Below are 22007 nucleotides of genomic sequence, written 5' to 3'. Positions count from 1 at the left end.
CATTCGGTTTTTGTCTGGCTATCCGAGGACCTTTGCTTGACAATCATACGTCAGCAGGAAGTGAGAATTCATCGGCGGAGGAGGATATTTCCTGTTCATGCCAACCTTGTTCAAAGTCAACATCTGAAATTTACTCGTCTCCACCTACCCTACTAGAGAAGGAAGAAAAAAGACCAGGTATAGGTCTCGTTTCGTCCCGTTCATCAGTGTAGGTGAATACATGGATTTTGACTTTTCTAATTACATCGATGAGGCAAAAATACGTAACTTAATAAACCTACTTGGAGATGGACTGGATTAAGTTTCGTTTGATATAAGTAAAGATGATATTTCCACTTTAACTGGTAATGGAGAGCTTACGAACAACACGTGCACATCCCCGTGCCTGCATGGCGTTGACAGCTCAATATATCGCCTTGGAAATATCTCACTCCCTAAAAATAAATTCGTTGACTCTGCTCTAGACCATTTTCAAGGTTTTAAAGTTTTTTTTAGGGGGGATCACAAGTCCGGTCAATTGGGGTGGCTTTATGAAGAAGCCTGATGATTTTTTAAACGTGTACGCAGGCTAAACTCGAGCCATTCTTGATATTCAAAAAAAATTGGGGTATGCAGTATACCGTGAAACTGTGAATCAGTAAAAAGATTTTTCATATTAACAAAAAGTCAGGGGAATATTTAGGGTCTACATTTCTACTTAAAATCAACTTTCTAACTTAACCTACTTGATTTTGAGGGGATTTTTGTACTGGGTAGATAAGTATCTAACAGCAATTGAAAGTTTTAATGAGAGATGAATCGCAACAATGGTTGTATTTACTACAAATTTAAATTCCTGTTTTTGATGTTTAAAAATCAGTTTATTTAAGAGATGAGGAAAGAGTAACGCTACATAATGTCATCTGAACTGATCAACTACTAAAGCTTAAGATACCATACTGGAGTTCAATGCTTCAAATATGAAAAACTGCTAAAAGCAGCAAGTGTGACTTTCATGAATTTTGTAGATTTACTTCTATAGTTTACTATGAACAAAGTAAAATATTGTTAAATTATTTAAATGAAAGGAATAGTGATCAAATGGGCCTATCATTTTGCAGTGCAAAGCTATAATACAGTCTCCTCGATATGAAAAATTATTTCGTTAACGGCCTTACGAAATAATTTAATCGTAGGACGGCTTTAGAAATTCAGAATTATCTTTTAAATTATTCAAAAGCTCCAACCTAACCGAAAATTCTATTGTTTACAAAATTTTTTTAAAATACTCAGTAGAACATCAAGGGGCAGCAGATCAAAATTCGATATGCTGCCTCTTGATGTCCTACTGAGCATTTAAAAATTTGTTTTAAAACTGTCCTTCTTGTACAATTCCTGGAACCCATTTAATTCTTCACATTCTTTGAGCATTCGATCATCGAATGCCCAAAGAAGGTGAGGATTTAAATGCGTTCCAGAAATTGTACAAGAAGGACAGTGATAACAAGTAATATTTAAATTTGAGATTTGAAACAATAAATAGCAGAACTAAATGCCATGACGTAACTTTTATCTTACTCAGTGTGCGATATTGAAGTGGATTTGCCGGTAAATTTTGCCGTGCAAGCCGCCTGAAGTTCTGAAGAGAGTTTTTGAGATTTTTGGAGATATGAGTAGCTTAAGCTTTCCTAGTCTCCTTATTTTCGGGACAGGTCTCCAACAGAGTGGGCTAAAATAAGTAGTATAGGCATTTAGGGTCCCATAAGGCCCATACCCAGGAATCCGACAACACCCTGGAATCCGACAAGGCCCTGCTTTTAAATGGACCCACAATAAAACCAGTCGTGAGAGCAGGTGTTAGTTTAGTCATAAGGGGAAACTAAGAGAAGCAGATGTTAGTTAAGTCATAGGGAGAAACTAAGAGATGCAGGTGTTAGGAAATGTTTACATTTGGCTGCTATGTAATAGAGGATGATGCAATCTTGTCTGACAAGATAGGCTTTAGGGACCCATGGGGAAACCCTGCTTGTAACTGAGCACGGCACACATGTTGGTGCTACGTAATGACCGTGCACACGTTGGTGCTACGTAATGACGGCGCACACATGAGTATTAAGTAATGACGGTGCACATGTGGGTCTTATGTAATGACAGTGCCAGGAAGAGGGATTTTATAAAGATATTTGTTTTTTTCGATTAAATTTCAAGACATTTCTCATCATGAAGTTTCAAGACGCTTCAAGACATCCCAAGATATTTTATAGGACATTTTTCTTTCAAGGCTTTTTTTTCTTTAGTTCTTATGTAATGAGGAATATTTACTGATGACGCGCTCTAACGTGATATGTCTCTTCAGAGTCCATGGGGGATCCACCACTTTTAACTGAGTAGGACAAACACATGGGGGGTGTCACATAATACTTTTCGAGATTTCCTTTCCTTTCAATACGTTTTTCTCAAAGGACAATTATATTGTGATGATTTTTGTCTTCATTAGGACTCGGAAGATCATTCCCATTCAATAGAACTGCGCCTCAGACGCCTGGACCAGCAATTTATTTCTAATATTTTGTTTGGAGGAATACTTTCCACATGATAGCCATTAGCACAGAATATAAATCCCACATGTTCCAATCGGATTAAATGATTTCCACATCAGGGCACATAAGCATTACAATGTTATTGATTTTCTAACAGGGCCTAGACAGTAGATGTTATGGCTAGGTTAGGTCCATCTAACCAACGGAGGACCCTAGCAACCAATTCAACCAGGACTCAAGTGTCCAATTCAACCGGAACCTTAGCAAGCAATTCAAACGGGGCCCCCTAACCTAAACACCGGAGGACCCTAGCAAGCAATTCAACCAGGACCCAAGCATTAAATTCAACCGGAACCCTAGCGAGCATTTCCAACGGGACCAAGGCCCTCAGAGTGAGCAATTCCAACGGGGGGCCCTAGCCTAACCATTGGAGGACCCTAGCAAACAATTAAACCGGAACCCAAACATTGTTCAAGGACCTTGTTGCGAGCTGATGTTTTGTTCGTGGAACATTCTGCAGCCTGATTGTTATCGTGAAACTTGTTACATGTTGATTTTTCTCTTCGTGAAACTACTATATTGATTTTTCTCCTTGTGAAACTGATTCTATTATGGAACTTGTTGCGTGCTGATTTTTTTTTTCGCAAAACTTGTTGCATGTTGTTTTTTTTACTCATCGTGAAACTTTTAAATTGATTTTTCTCCTCATGAAACTGATTTCGTTCATGGAACTTGCTACTTGCTGATGTTTGTCCGTGAAATTTGTCACATGTGGATTTTTTCTCTTCGTGAAACTTTTACATTGATTCTTCTCCTCCTGAAACTGATGTCGTTCATTGAACTTGTTGCGTGCTGATTTTTGTTCGTGAAACTTATTACATGTTGATTTTTCTCTTCGTGAAATTTGTACATTAATTTTTCTCCTCGTGAGACTGATTTTCTGAATGGAACTTGATGCGTTCTGATGGTTTTTTTTTCATGGAGCTTGTTGCGAGCTGATTTTTTTCTTGAAACTTGTTACATGTTGATTGTTCTCTTTGTGAAACTTGTCCATTGATTTCTTTTCATTATGAAACTGGTTTGTTCATGGAACTTGTTGCGTGCCAATTTTTGTTCGCGAAATTTAGATGACGCATCACCTAACCTAACTTAATCTAGCCTAGCCTGTGTAGGTTAGGCTAGGTTAGCCTACTAGTTTATCATGATAAATGACGTTTCACGAAAAAAAATCAGTATGGAACAAGCTCCATGAAGAAAATCAGTTCCATGAGAAAAAAAGTCAATGTACAAGTTTCTTGCAACAAGTCTCAGGACCAAAAATCAGCATACTACAAGTCCCACAAACCAAAATCAGCATGTAACAAGTTCCACGAACAAAATCAGATTCGCGAGGAATAAAAAATCAATATATAAGTTTCACAAAGAGAAAAAACAGCATGCAAAAAGTTTCATAAACAAAAATCAGCATGCAACAAGTTCCACAAACAAAACATCAGCACACAACAAGTACCATGAAGAAAATAAATTTCACCATGATAAAAATCAATGTGTAACTTGTACGAAAAGAAAAATCATTGTTCAAGTTTCACGAAGAAGAAAAATCAACTTGTGACAAGTTTCACAAACAAAAATCAGCATGCAACAAGGTCCACAAACAAATAATCAGCATGCTACCAGTTCCATGAAGAAACTCAGTTTCAAGAGGAGAAAAATCAATTTTAATGTTTCCCGAAGAGAAAAATCAACATGTAACATTTTTCACGAACAGAAAATCAGCATGCAACAAGTTCCACGAACAAAAATCAGCTCGCAACAACTTCCTTGAACATAATCAGTTACACCAGGAGAAAAATCAATGTAAGAGTTTAACGAAGAGAAAACTCAACATGCAACAAGTTTCACGGAAAAAATAAGCATGTAACAAGTTCCACGAACAAAATAAGCATGCAATAAGTTACATGAATAAAATCAGTTTCACGAGGAGAACAATAAATTTACAGGTTTTGCCAAGAGAAAAATCAATATGCGATAAGTTTTACGAGCAAAAAACAAATCAGCACTCAACACGTTCCATGAACAAAAAAAATCAGCATGTAATAAGTTCCAAGAGTAAAATCAGTTTCACGAGGAGAAAAAACAATGTACAGGTTTTACGAAGAGAAAAATCAACATCCAAAAAGTTTCATGAGCAAAAATCATCAGTCAACAAGTTCCACGAACATAAATCAGGACGCAAGACGTTCCATGATTGAAATCAGTTTTTGCGAGAAAAAAAAATTAATTTACGAGTTTTACAAAGAAAAAAATCCACATACGACAAGTTTTACAAGCAAAAATCAGTACTCAACAAGTTTCACGAACATCAAGCAGCACGTGAGAAGTTTCATGAAGAAAATGAGCTTCACTATGAGAAAAATCAATGTACAAGTTTCACAAAGAGAAAATCAACATGTAAAAACTTTCACGGACAAAAATCGGTATACAACAAGTTCCACAAATAAAACTCTGCACGCGAAAAGTTCCATAAAGAAAATCAATGTACAAGTTTCACGAACAGAATAATTAACATATAACAAGCTTCACGGACAATAATCAGCATGCAGAAAGTTCCAGGAGCAAAAATCAGCACGCAACACATTCCGTAAACGAAATCAGTTTCACGAGGAGAAAAGTCAATTTACAAGTTTTGAGAAGAGACAAATCAACATACAACAAGTTTCACGAACAAAATCAACACGCAACATGGTTCATGAACAAAAATCAGCGCTATAAGCTCCATAAACAAAATCAGTTTCTCGAAGAGAAAAAAAAATCCATTTACAAGTTTCACGAAGAGAAAAAACAACATGCAATAAGTTGCACGAACAGAAAATCAGCACGCAACATGTTCCACGAACCAAAATCAGCACACAACAAGTTCCATGAATAAAATCAGTTTCATGGGGAAAAAAACCAATGTTCAAGTTTCGCAGAGAGAAAAATCAACATGCATGAAGCTTCACGAGCAAAAAACAGCACACAAAAAGTTCCAGGAATAAAAGTCAGCCCATGACAAGCTGGGAGACAGGAAATAAGTTTCGTGATGAGAAAAATCAATGTACAAGTTTCACGAAGAGAAAAATTAACATGCAAGAAGTTTCACGAAAAAAAAAAAAATTGGCATGCAACAAGTTCCACGAACAAAAATTGGAACGCAACAAGTTCCAGGAAAAAAAATCAGCACAAAACGAGTTCCTTGAACAAAATCAGTTTCAAGAGGAGAAAAATCCACATGCAACAAGTTCCACAAAACAAAATATAAGCATGCAATACGCCCGATGCATAAAATCAGTTTCGCGACGAGAATAAAAAATCAATGTACAAGTTTCAAGAAGAGAACAATCAACATGCATCAAGTTACATCAACAAACATTAACACGCAACAAGTTCCACGAACAAAAATCAGCACAAAACAAGTTCCTTGAACAAAATCACTTTCACGAGGAGAAAAATCAATGTATATGCTTCATGAAGAGAAAAATCAGCATGCAAAAAGTTCAACGAACAAAAATCAGGACGCAACAAGTTTCTTGAACAAAATTATCTTCACGAGGAGAAACACAATGCACAAATTTCGCGAAGAGAAAAATTAACATGCAAAAGGCTCCTCTAAACAAAATCTAAGCATGCAATAAGTTTCATTGATAAAATCATTTTCGCAACGAAAATAAAAAATCAATTTACATGTTTTACGAAGAGAAAGAACAATATGTAACAATTTCTACGAACAAAAATCAGCAGGCAACAAGTTCCGTGAACGAATCAGTTTCACGAGGAAAAAAAATCAATGTACGAGTTTCACGAAGAGATAAATCAACATGCAGCAAGTTTAACAAACAACAATCAGAACTCAAAAAGTTCCACCAACATAAATAAGCACGCAACAGGCTCCATGAACAAAATCAGTTTTATTAAGAAAAAAAATCAATGTAGCCTAGAAGTTTCACGAAGAGAAAAATCAATATATAACAAGTTTCAGGAACAAAAAAAAATCAACGCGCAACAAGTTCCACGAACAAAAATCAGCACGCATTAAGTTTCATGAAGAAAATCAGTTTCATGAGGAGAAAAATCAATGTACAAGTTTCAAGAACAGAAAAATCAACATTATCAAGTTTCATGAACAAAAATCAGCACGCAACAAGTTCCATGAACCACATCAGTTTCATTAGGAGAAAAATCAATGTACAAGTTTTATTAAGAGAAAACATCAACACACAACAGGTTTCAGGGACAAACATCAGCACGCACTAAGTTCCGTGAACTAGAATCAGCGCGCAACAAGTAATGAAATCTTTCACGATGAGTAAAAAAACATCATGCAACAAGTTTAATGAAAAAAACAAAGTCAGTACGCAACAAGTTCCATGAATAAAATCAGTTTCACGAGGAAAAAAAAAATCAATTTACAAGTTACACAAAGCGAAAAAAAACAATATGCAACAAGTTTCACGGATAAAAATCAGCATGCAACAAGTTCCAGGAACAAAAATCAGCACGCAATAAGTTTCATGAACAAAATCAGTTTAACAAGGAGAAAAACCAATGTACTAGTTTTACGAAGCGAAAAATCAACATTCAACGAGTTTTGTTCAGGTTCCTTGCACAAAATCAGTTTCATGTGGATAAAAATCAATGTATAAGTTTCACGAAGAGAAAAATCAACATGTAACAAGTTTCATGAACAAAAAATTAGCACGCAACAAAAAAGTTGCAGAAAAAAAAAAAAAAAAAAAAAATCATAACGCAACAAGTTCCGCGAAGAAAAAAAGTTCCATGAGAAGAAAAATTAATGTACAAGTTTCACGAGAAGAAAAATCAACATGTGACAAGTTTCACCATCAAAAATCAGCATGCAACAAGTTCCATAAACAATGCTTTGGTCCCGGTTTAATTGGTTGCTAGGTTCCTCCGATGGTTAGGTTAGAGCCCTCCGTTGGAATTGCTTGCTATGGGGGCCCCGGTCTCGTTGGAAATTCTGGATAGGGGTTCGGTTGAATTGGATGATTGGGTCCTGGTTGAATTGTTTGCTAGGGTCCTCCGGTGGTTAGATAAGGGGGGGCCCTTTGGAATTGCTCGCTAGGGGCCTGGTTGGATTGGACGTTTGAGTCCCCTTTGAATTGGTTGCTAGGGTCCTTCGGTGGTCAGGTTAGGGGGACTCCGTTGGAATTGTTCGCTAGGGGCTGGGTTGAATTGGATGCTTGGGTCCCGGTTGAATTGACTGCTAGAGTCCTCCGGTGGGTAGGTCAGGGGAGGCCCCGTTGGAATTGCTCACTAGGTGTCCGGTTGAATTTGATGCTTGGGTCCTGGTTGATCTTAAGAAATAAAAGAGTCTTTCCACTACGACATTTGAAAATGGCAAACAGAAAAGACACCTGACTCCTTTGAAAGCATTTTCAAACTTCTTACGTCCAGAAGGCGTTTGTACACTTGCGAGATATTTCCAGAGCAAAATTGGGTCAACATTTTCAGAGTCCATGTCATCTGGGGGGCAAACTAAAGCCAATTCTCGCCACTCTCTTTCAATGCTTGCTTTGTTTCCACAAAGGAAGTCCGAAGGGTGTGAAAAAAGGTTGCAGGGGTTTAGCTTCTCCTGAAAGAGCGAAAGACGGATTCACAAGCTCAACAAACTTGCATATTTCACCTACAAACGGGAATCTTCTGAATCTTTGTTACTGCTTCTTTGTGAAATTCTCTGGCCATACTCTTGAATTTTTCGCTGCTTTCTTTGAATTAGGGATCAGACATCAAATCTGAATGGTGACTTTCGGCGTTCAAACCAAGATGTTTTTTTAGGTTCAGAAGGTAGGAAGCAGCAAGTAAATTGATGCAGAATGTCTTTACTACAGATTCTACTTCTTTTTCTAACTTGAAAAAAATGGGCGCCTCATTCTGGCAAAGCGTATTGGACTAGTTGAATATTCTAAGAGCATATTCTACAAAATTTAAAATTACTTGTGTGCATGTATTCGCTTGCCACTGTGTCTAAAATGGGAAGTTATTGTTCGACAAAGATCCTCAAGTCCTTTAGGTAGGCTTTTGCAGGCATACTGAGCACACAAATGGGAAAGATGGCACGAGCATTTCAGTATTAAAACCCAAAGATACTTGGCTGTGATGAGTGCTGACAAACTGTGGCAACAGCCCAATAATAGAGTTTTAACCTGAACGGCCTAATTAAGACGACACAAGGTATATGCAATTATAAACAGGCTATGAAACAAACCAAATCCAGGTCAGGCCCTTCGGGAATTGCATTGCCTTTGAGATATGAGAAGATTCCGCTGTCGACAAAGATGCCACTGCTAAAGACAGTTGCACCCTTCCATTCTAAAAAACATTATAGGATTATAATTCAACGGAATCAAAACAAAAATAATTGGCTGATACGAAAACTTAAGCCACCAAAAATAAGTAGAAAGTAAGTAGATGCATCCAAAAATAAGCGGAAAGTATGTAGATCAGTAGATTTAATATTTGGAAGTACAAAAGTCCAAAAATAAGTATTCTACTGTTAAAATAAGAAGAACTGGAAACACTGATTTCTGTGGTATTTTCAAACAGACAAGGGGTGGAGCAGTCTCGTGACGTCACGAACTGGAGTAAACCTATTTCCTGTCTAGTAACAAACACGGAAGAATGCATTCAAAAATATGACTATTTTATTCAGTTGCATACTTCAACAAAGAACTGTAACTATTTCTTGGTTTTCAACAGGTAAACCTGTTCGTTATCTTCTACCTGTTTGACAATTCTGTTCAAACTATCTTGTCTTGTCTTTCTCCAACCTAGCCTAATCCTTTTGCAGCCAAGTGCAATTACTCATCCATTTTGAATCGGCTGAAAGATGTTCGATATTTATGAAACTTTTCCTCCCACTCAAGTGTCAATTTTCATTCCTTACCAACCTCAGGTTCATTGCTTAAACAAAGCAAGTCTTCTAACGCCTGAGTATAAACACACCAAAAGTCATTGACCTTGGAAAAAACAGTCATTACAATTGATATTCAATAAAAATATGCAAGTCTAATACCTTATAGGCAGGCATGCTTTGTCCGTAGCAAACGACTTAGAAGTTGTCAAAAATTCATTGATCTTGGAATTTCAGCACTTGCTTCACCTTTCAATGAAGATGTAAGGCAATGAAATGCAGGTAAATGGCAAATAGAATAAAATTCAAAGACACTACCTAGGGGGTAGCTCTAGTAACGAGAACTCTAAGAACTATTAATAACATAAAAAAATTATTTCTAGTATTTTTCTGTTCCTGATAAATATGGGTCTTGGTGTATCTTACTGTTATTTGAATTATCTCAGCCGATGTTTGGCATCTCAGATGCAGTTGCATTATAACAATCAGTTTGATAGCTTTGAATATTTTCTTTTGTGATTATTTAAAAGTAGGCCTAAGTCATTTCTGGAAAAGGTAGGCTAAAAAATAACTTTCTTCTTTTATTTTCTTCTTCCTGGTCTGTAATCTGTCAAATGAATTTGTTATCCTATTCCAATTGTTTTTGTTCATTATTTTTCTTATCATTTTCTCAGGCATGTCAGCCAGCTGTACGCCTAGCATTTTCTGACGTAAATAGTCGAAGTGACATTTTACGAAACTATGAACTGAAGTTGCATTGGAATGACAGTGAATGTGAACCAGGACTTGGTGCCACTGTTATGTACGATCTACTTTATAACGAACCAACAAAAGTTCTTCTCTTGGCAGGATGTAGCACAGTTAGCACAACCATAGCTGAATCTGCTAAAATGTGGAACCTCCTTGTGGTGAGCTAAAGTTGGTTTCGTATGTTTGTTATTTACTTAAGAACTAAGAGTTTTTTTGAAAAATAAAGAGTGAAATTCAAGCTTAACCAAGCAGAAATCTATTTATATATCTAGTACAACTTAAAACTAACAGAAATTGCTAGGGTTGAAAAAGTCAAACCTAAATTAAAAACAGATTTTAATGAATAATAATGTCAAACTTAAAACGAACAGAAGTTATAGTGTATTACAGGTAATTACTTGGTAAGAAAAAATTGTTACAATTATTCATTTTAGTCATTAAAATAACAAGCAATAAAACCCTAAAGACATACCAAACAAAATCCCAACCATATCCGAAAGTCAAGCCCAATTCCATTAACCATAAGACCATTCTAACAATCAAAAACAAAAACAAAATAAAATCCCAAAATAATTATCCGTATCAGGTTAAAACCTGGATCAGGGTTATGATCTGTTGGGGAAAACATTAGATACAGTTCCTCCACCTGCAATCGTATAGTGTATTACAGGTAATTACTTGGTAAGAAAAAAAGAAAAAAAAAGCTGTCTTCCTAATTTAGTAACTGAAATAAATGAGCACTTGATCATCCATCCAATCACCTAGGACAAAACAGTAAATCCAACCCAATAGTCCAAAAATAAGGTCCAAAATAGAGAAAATTCAGCATTAAAAAGTGTAAATCAATGTCCCAAAACCAAGCCATAGCATCTTAAGTCTACAAGATTCAATGTTCCCCAAGTAATCACCACATATCAGGGCTCCTCAGAGGAAAATTCACTTGCCTATATAGTTTCGGCACTTAAATTTCCTTACCCAGGCAAATGAGCGCGCCTGCCATAGAACCATATGACATACCCCCATGTAGTGTCACCTGTGGAATATCTACGAACAATACAATACCCCAAAATATAAAAATACACCCCAAAAATTTTCAAAGTTTCATTTACCACTGCTCACCTAAAAGTGATTCAAAGTAAAAGCTACCTAAATCTGAAAGAATAACACTTCGGCCAGTTTACCTCCCCAAATTTGCATACCCACAACTGTCAACAAAAATCCTTTCCCTTTCAAGCCCAATTTCTAAGAACTAATTTCAGCCTATCCTCTGTAAATAGACACCTGCTTGTATCGAAACCAATTCTAAATTAAAAAAATATAAAGAGAAGGGAGAAAATACATCCTACAAGTTACCTCAAAATATCGTTTAAAATATATTGATAGTTTTTATTATACTTGTTTCAAAGAGTAGACCATGGTCAACTGTATCAAAAGCCTTCATTAGGTCTAGAAATACAGCACCAACGTTAAATCCTTTGTTTAAAGCCACATTAATAATCCTTGTCAAAAATATCAATGCATCCTTCGTCTTCTTATTCTTCTTGAATCCGAACTGATTAATGAAGCAAACAAAAATACAACAGGTGCCATTTAAATGAATAAATACATCTTAAAACGAATAAAACTTCAAATCAAGCTTAAAACGAACAAACATTCTTTTACTATTAAAGAATAGATAAAACCCAAAACGAATAGAAATTAAGCAAACAATCTTAGCAAACAAACATACAACAGGTAGGAATATAAATGAATTAATAAATTTAAAACGAGCAAAACTTCAATTGAATATGCAGATCAAGCTTAAAACGAACATAAATCACTACAAACAACAGTTTGGCTACTGCCCCTTCCCTAAATTTAAAGGCATACAGCTTAATGCATCATTGCCGCTTTACTGGAAGCGATTTATATTACAAATATTTTCATATGTGCTGTTTACAACATAGAAAATAAAATAAACATTACAGTGAAATAAAATCTTGAAATCATGAGCTTTCAGCAATTAATATTGTTATTAGTTAAATATTCAATTTAATTTTATTAGTTCTTCCAAGACTGTTCAAGGCACATATAGTTTTCACTACAAACAACAGTGAGGGGTTCATTTCCTTATCAACTACTTTTGAAAATTTTTTCGACAAAAGAAATTTTTCAGAAAAGTAAAGAGCTACATGAAACCAAAAATAAGCAATAATAATTTGTGTCCCTTCTGAGCTGATAATACCAATTACGACCGCAAGCTTATCAAAACGATAAGCATCGGGTGTCGTATCCGCCACCACAGAAAAAAATTTTAATCAAAGACTTTGTCTAGGATCGTCTCCCTGACTTTTGCTGAAAGCAAGTAAATGAACTCGTTCTCAGGAATTGTGCATAAATAGGGCAAAATGTTAGAGTATCAAGCAATGCTGCTATTGATATTGGGTATCAAGAGCAGCAACATATCTCGTTAGAAGTTGAGCAATTTGAAAAAAGTTCTCATTTTGTTCTTCAGCTCTCCTGAAGGCAGTTCCCCAGTCTCACTAGGTTCGTTGCAACGTCCAAAAAATTTTAACAATTTTTCCGTAAGTCTCTTCAACGGAAACTTTTGCTTGCTGCAAAACCTTAGTTCAGGTTGTTTCATCAAGTAGGAAATCCACATGAACCACTGTTATTGACGAAGTTATTAACGAATCATTGCCAGTTTCCCTTTCTTCGCCTTTACTTTGCTCTTCGCTCTGTGCCATTGCCGCACACCATCTTCCACCCAAGATTTTTGAATAGCTCCCTCCCGGGACTACCGGAGAAAAAGAGACACACGAAACAGGAAGATGCTACATTCTAAAAACTGGTAATCTTCATTCCATCCCAGATGAAAAAGCTCCTATTTTATTTTTGATATTGAAGGTTGAACTGGGAATATACTCAAGTTTGGTTGTTTAGCGCCACATGAAACAAGGTAATATGTGGCTTTCGCTTCTTTATTCCTGGATCCTAGTAGGGTGTATCTATGGAATTCTATGGGGCCCCTAGGAATTCCCATACTATTCTACGGGTCCTCTACACCTTTTCAAAGAGAGTCAGAACTCTTTTAAACAGTTTGACATAGACAAGCAAGAGTGACAATTTTCAGACAATATTGGCAGGCGTCTTATCGGGATTAAGAAAACAATGGATGGAAATGTGTGATTTAATACACCTTGACAAAAGAATTTTTTGGCAATTGGTATTTTTTTTTCTGATAAAGAAAAGGGTTTAGAATTTGTAAATACTTCGATATGTATTGTTTAATACACAAGTGATGTTAGGACAGTGATGTCATTTGAAAATACTTTAATGTTATACTATACGAAGAAGTTGATACTAAGAGGGGTGTAGATGACAAGAAAAGAATTGTAATAACGAATAGCTTTACTTCTTCGAAGTGTTTCATATACTACATAAGTGGTGGGGTGATGGCAGAAGGATCTCTTAGAGTACTTATAGTGCTGTACGATGGGCCGAGCTGCTAGACAAGGTATAATGTGGTCCAACATGTTTTGAGAGTATGCAGTTTGTTATTAAAAAATTGGATGCTACAATCAGAATTCTTTGACTGACATTTAAAAAGGGGTAATGGGATTTGCAAATTGGAGTGTAGGATTTGCGAATTTGATCCTATTAAGGATTGACTTGAAATAAAATATTTTAAAAAAATGGCTGAAATGTTTTTTGGGGGAGATGTGATGATTTTGTACTGTATAATACACATGTGATGTTTGGAAAGTGTTGTCAATTTAAAATAATTTAACTTTATACTATAAGAAAAATTTCATACTAAGAGGGGTGTAGATGACAAGAAAAGAATTGTTATAACGAATAGCTTTACTTCTTCTACGGGTTCCGTATAATACATAAGTGGTGGGGTGATGACAGAAGGATCTCTTAGAGTACTTATAGTGCTGTACGATGGGCCGAGCTGCTAGACAAGGTATAATGTGGTCAAACATGTTTTGAGATGGGTCGATTGTGTTCTGTATAATACACAAGTGATGTTTGGACACTGTTGTCAATTTAAAATAGTTGGATAATTTCCATTCGTCTTAGTTTTTAACGATGCTCCGTATTTCTAGTTGAAAATGCTTTTTTTTAAGTTTAATTGGGATGAAAAGTCAAAGTCTAACATAAAGAACAAGGTATTTCGGAGGGGGCAGCTCACAAGGTATTTCACACAACATTGGCATGCGTCTTATCGGGATTAAGAAAACAATAGATGGAAATGTGTGATTTAATACACCTTGACAAAAGAATTTTTTTTGGCAATTGGCATTTTTTTTTCTGATAAAGAAAAAGGGTTTAGCATTTGTGAATACTTCGATATGTACTGTATAATACACAAGTGATGTTTGGACAGTGTTGTCATTTTAAAATAGTTTAAAGTTATACTATACGAAAAAGTTGATACTAAGAGGGGTGTAGATGACAAGAAAAGAATTGTAATAACGAATAGCTTTACTTCTTCGAAGTGTTCCATATAATACATAAGTGGTGGGGTGATGGCAGAAGGATCTCTTAGAGTACTTATAGTGCTGTACGATGGGCCGAGCTGCTAGACAAGGTATAATATGGTCCAACATGTTTAGAGACTATGCAGTTTGTTATTAAAAATTGGATGCTACAATCAGAATTCTTTGACTGACATTTAAAAAGGGGTAATGGGATTTGCAAATTGGAGTGTAGGATTTGCGAATTTGATCCTATTAAGGATTGACTTGAAACAAATATTTTATGAGAAAAATGGTTGAAAAGTGTTTTTGGGGATGTGGGATGTTTGTTCAACGTATAATGAACAATTGATTTTCGGACAGTGTTGTTAATTTAAAATAGTTTAAAGTTATACTCTACGAAGAAGTTGATACTAAGAGGGGTATAAATGCCAAGAAAAGAATTTTAATAACGAATAGGTTTACTTCTTCGAAGTGTTCCGTATAATACATAAGTGGTGGGGTGATGACAGAAGGATCTCTTAGAGTACTTATAGTGCTGTACGATGGGCCGAGCTGCTAGACAAGGTATAATGTGGTTAAACATTTTTTGAGATGGTTTGATTGTGTTCTGTATAATACACAAGTGATGTTTGGACAGTGTTTTCAATTTAAAATAGTTGGATAATTTCCATTCGTCTTAGTTTTTAACGATGCTCCTTATTTCTAGTTGAAAATGCTTAGTTTTTAATTTAATTGGGATGAAAAGTCAAAGTCTAACATAAGGAATAAGGTATTTCGGAGGGGGCAGCTCACTTCATATACGGGATAATTTCCATTCGTCTTGGTTTTTAACGATGCTCCTTATTTCTAGTTGAAAATGCTTATTTTTTAATTTAATTGGGATGGAAAGTTAAAGTCTAACATAAAGAAAAAGGTATTTCGGAGGGGGTAGCTCACTTCATATACGGGATAATTTCCATTCGTCTTAGTTTTTAACGATGCTCCTTATTTCTAGTTGAAAATGCTTATTTTTTAATTTAATTGGGATGAAAAGTCAAAGTCTAACATAAAGAACAAGGTATTTCGGAGGGGGTAGCTCACTTAATATACGGGATAATTTCCATTCGTCTTAGTTTTTAACGATGCTCCTTATTTCTAGTTGAAAATGCTTATTTTTTAATTTAATTGGGATGAAAAGTCAATGTCTAACATAAAGAACAAGGCTTTTCGGAGGGGGTAGCTCACTTCATATACGGGAAAATTTCCATTCGTCTTAGTTTTTAACGATGCTCCTTATTTCTAGTTGAAAATGCTTATTTTTTAATTTAATTGGGATGAAATGTCAAAGTCTAACATAAAGAACAAGGTATTTCGGAGGGGGTAGCTCACTTCATATACGGGGTAATTTCCATTCGTCTTAGTTTTTAACGATGCTCCTTATTTCTAGTTGAAAATGCTTATTTTTTAATTTAATTGGGATGAAGTTTTGGTCTGTATGTGTCTCTTTGGGCTATGTGTGTCTCTTTGGGCTGTTTGGGTCTTTTTGGACTGTGTATGTCTCTTTTGGCTGTTTGTGTCTCTTTGGACTGTGGGTGTCTCTTTGGGCTGTGGGTTGATTGGCAGAAGGATGTATTAGCGAAGTCATAGTGGAGGTTGAGTTGCTAGCGAAAAATCTAAGCTAATAAGGGTTTTTGACCGTCAATATCAGTAACGATTCTATTTGAACTTTCTCCAAGTTGATCAAATTGGTCTCTAAACAGTTCATGATAAAAAAATAGTTTGGGACAAGAAAAAAAACCTAAAATAATGTCGTGAAATCATTTTCAACACTCAGAGCAGGGGAGGGGGGGGGGGTGTTGTGATTGAATCATAGAGAAACAACGAATTTACTTTTAAAAAAAATGTGACTCAAAGACGTTTCGTTCTTTTCACTGGCTTGAAATTGCATACAAACGAGCCAATCAGGTGTTAGAATCCTATTGTTTGCTCAAAATTGGACACAGCAACGACGATTAGGCTAGTTTATTTTGCATGATATTTCTAAAGCCAATTAAGATGAAGAAATGTCTTCAAAGTCAAGGCTATAAGAAAAAAAAGTTCTGGATATTTTTGTCAGTTTGTAGTTTACGCACTAATATCGATATCAGTAATGATTCTATTTGAACTTTCCCCAAGTTGATCAAATTTGTCTCTAAACGGTTCATAATAAAAAAAATAGTTTTGGACAAGAAAAAACAAACACCTAAAATAATGTCGTGAAATCATTTTCAACACTCAGAGCAGGGGAGCGCTGGGATTGAATCATAGAGAAAAAACGAATTTTTTTTTTAAATGTGACTCAAAGACGTTTCGTTCTTTTCACTGGCTTGAAATTGCATACAAACGTGCCAATCAGGTTTTAAAATCCTTTTGTTTGCTCAAAATTCGACAAAGCAACGACGGTTAGGCTAGTTTATTTTGCATGATATTTCTAAAGCCAATTAAGATGAAGAAATGTCATCAAAGTCAATGCTATAAGAAAAAAAAGTTCTAGATATTTTTGTCAGTTTTTAGGTTACGCACTAATATCAATATCAGTAACGATTCTATTTGAACTTTCTCCAAGTTGATCAAATTGGTTGTTAAACGGTTCATGATAAAAAAATAGTTTGGGACAAGAAAAAAAAAAACCTAAAATAATGTCGTGAAATCATTTTCAACACTCAGAGCAGGGGAGCACTGGGATTGAATCATAGAGAAACAACGAATTTTTTTTTTAAATGTGACTCAAAGACGTTTCATCTTTTCACTGGCTTGAAATTGCATACAAACGTGGCAATCAGGTGTTACAATCCTTTTGTTTGCTCAAAATTCGACAAAGCAACGACGGTTAGGCTAGTTTATTTTGCATGATATTTCTAAAGCCAATTCAGATGAAGAAATGTCTTCAAAGTCAATGCTATAAGAAAAAAAAAAGTTCTAGATATTTTTGTCAGTTTGTAGTTTACGCACTAATATCAATATCAGTAACGATTCTATTTGAACTTTCTCCAAGTTGATCAAATTGGTCTCTAAACGGTTCATGATAACAAAATAGTTTGAGACAAGAAAAAAAAACCTAAAATAATGTCGTGAAATCATTTTCAACACTCAGAGCAGGGGAGGGCTGGGATTGAATCATAGAGAAACAACGAATTTTTTTTTTAAATGTGACTCAAAGACGTTTCGTTCTTTTCACTGGGTTGAAATTGCATACAAACGAGCCAATCAGGTGTTACAATCCTTTTGTTTGCTCAAAATTCGACAAAGCAATGATGGTTAGGCTAAAGTTCTGGATATTTTTGTCAGTTTGTAGTTTACGCACTAATATTAATATCAGTAACGATTCTTTTTGGTTTTTTGTTTGGTGTAGTTGTGTTTTATTTTTGTTTTTTAGACTTGATATAAATTCTGAAACCAGTTGGTAGTTGAATTCACCTCTTGGAGACACAATACAGAAATTTAATTCAGGAAATTATATATAAAAAAAAAATTGAACAAATTCTTTATTAACATTCATTATCGATTGAAGTCGTTTCCTAGACAGACAATACAGCAATTTCACAAAATCTAAGTATAAGAGTGATTAAATTCTAAATCAATATCCATTTCTCGGATGCATTGTAAAAAGTTGACAAGATCGAAGTATCAGAAAGAATAAATTCATTTTCAAATTTTTTTTCGGATATATCAGATAACAGTCATAAAATCCAAGTTCTATTCATTTTGGCTTCATGTGTTGTTACGTTAAATTAAGATTAGACCGGTTTTTATTTCTATGGTAGAGACTAGCATATATTTTTAGAGTAGAAAAAAAATTCTGGTTAGTCTGAAGTTGATTGTGAGAGTGTTGTAAGTATCACACACACACACACACACACACACACACACACACACACACACACACACACACACACACACACACACACACACACACACACACACACACACACACACACACACACACACACACACACACACACACACACACACACACACACACACACACACACACACACACACACACACACACACACACACACACACACACACACACACACACACACACACACACACACACACACACACACACACACACACACACACACACACACACACACACACACACACACACACACACACACACACACACACACACACACACACACACACACACACACACACACACACACACACACACACACACACACACACACACACACACACACACACACACACACACACACACACACACACACACACACACACACACACACACACACACACACACACACACACACACACACACACACACACACACACACACACACACACACACACACACACACACACACACACACACACACACACACACACACACACACACACACACACACACACACACACACACACACACACACACACACACACACACACACACACACACACACACACACACACACACACACACACACACACACACACACACACACACACACACACACACACACACACACACACACACACACACACACACACACACACACACACACACACACACACACACACACACACACACACACACACACACACACACACACACACACACACACACACACACACACACACACACACACACACACACACACACACACACACACACACACACACACACACACACACACACACACACACACACACACACACACACACACACACACACACACACACACACACACACACACACACACACACACACACACACACACACACACACACACACACACACACACACACACACACACACACACACACACACACACACACACACACACACACACACACACACACACACACACACACACACACACACACACACACACACACACACACACACACACACACACACACACACACACACACACACACACACACACACACACACACACACACACACACACACACACACACACACACACACACACACACACACACACACACACACACACACACACACACACACACACACACACACACACACACACACACACACACACACACACACACACACACACACACACACACACACACACACACACACACACACACACACACACACACACACACACACACACACACACACACACACACACACACACACACACACACACACACACACACACACACACACACACACACACACACACACACACACACACACACACACACACACACACACACACACACACACACACACACACACACACACACACACACACACACACACACACACACACACACACACACACACACACACACACACACACACACACACACACACACACACACACACACACACACACACACACACACACACACACACACACACACACACACACACACACACACACACACACACACACACACACACACACACACACACACACACACACACACACACACACACACACACACACACACACACACACACACACACACACACACACACACACACACACACACACACACACACACACACACACACACACACACACACACACACACACACACACACACACACACACACACACACACACACACACACACACACACACACACACACACACACACACACACACACACACACACACACACACACACACACACACACACACACACACACACACACACACACACACACACACACACACACACACACACACACACACACACACACACACACACACACACACACACACACACACACACACACACACACACACACACACACACACACACACACACACACACACACACACACACACACACACACACACACACACACACACACACACACACACACACACACACACACACACACACACACACACACACACACACACACACACACACACACACACACACACACACACACACACACACACACACACACACACACACACACACACACACACACACACACACACACACACACACACACACACACACACACACACACACACACACACACACACACACACACACACACACACACACACACACACACACACACACACACACACACACACACACACACACACACACACACACACACACACACACACACACACACACACACACACACACACACACACACACACACACACACACACACACACACACACACACACACACACACACACACACACACACACACACACACACACACACACACACACACACACACACACACACACACACACACACACACACACACACACACACACACACACACACACACACACACACACACACACACACACACACACACACACACACACACACACACACACACACACACACACACACACACACACACACACACACACACACACACACACACACACACACACACACACACACACACACACACACACACACACACACACACACACACACACACACACACACACACACACACACACACACACACACACACACACACACACACACACACACACACACACACACACACACACACACACACACACACACACACACACACACACACACACACACACACACACACACACACACACACACACACACACACACACACACACACACACACACACACACACACACACACACACACACACACACACACACACACACACACACACACACACACACACACACACACACACACACACACACACACACACACACACACACACACACACACACACACACACACACACACACACACACACACACACACACACACACACACACACACACACACACACACACACACACACACACACACACACACACACACACACACACACACACACACACACACACACACACACACACACACACACACACACACACACACACACACACACACACACACACACACACACACACACACACACACACACACACACACACACACACACACACACACACACACACACACACACACACACACACACACACACACACACACACACACACACACACACACACACACACACACACACACACACACACACACACACACACACACACACACACACACACACACACACACACACACACACACACACACACACACACACACACACACACACACACACACACACACACACACACACACACACACACACACACACACACACACACACACACACACACACACACACACACACACACACACACACACACACACACACACACACACACACACACACACACACACACACACACACAAACACGCCCACACACAGCGCGCGCGCGCGCGCGCACAGGCACACGCACGCAGGAACGCACGCGCGCACACGCACGAGAGCAGCGCAC

At 37.7% G+C, this 22007-nt stretch overlaps 1 protein-coding gene across 1 annotated transcript in view; it reads left to right on the top strand.

The window, feature by feature from the left end:
• LOC148945242 (gamma-aminobutyric acid type B receptor subunit 1-like) overlaps nt 1-22007 on the top strand; it is a 171171-nt gene that overhangs the window by 3049 nt on the left and 146115 nt on the right. The window contains exon 2 of the mRNA XM_089098983.1: nt 10104-10337. Within this exon, the coding sequence (XP_088955109.1) occupies nt 10104-10337 (234 nt within the window). The remainder of the gene's footprint in view (nt 1-10103; nt 10338-22007) is intronic.

The sequence above is a fragment of the Artemia sp. Qi Xiang Cuo genome, chromosome 13 (assembly GCF_049724085.1).
Source record: "Artemia sp. Qi Xiang Cuo chromosome 13, ASM4972408v1, whole genome shotgun sequence".
In the NCBI taxonomy this organism is placed as follows: Eukaryota; Metazoa; Arthropoda; class Branchiopoda; order Anostraca; family Artemiidae; genus Artemia; species Artemia sp. Qi Xiang Cuo.
Note: the sequence above shows the minus strand (reverse complement) of the source record. Positions and strands in the feature narration are given on the sequence as shown.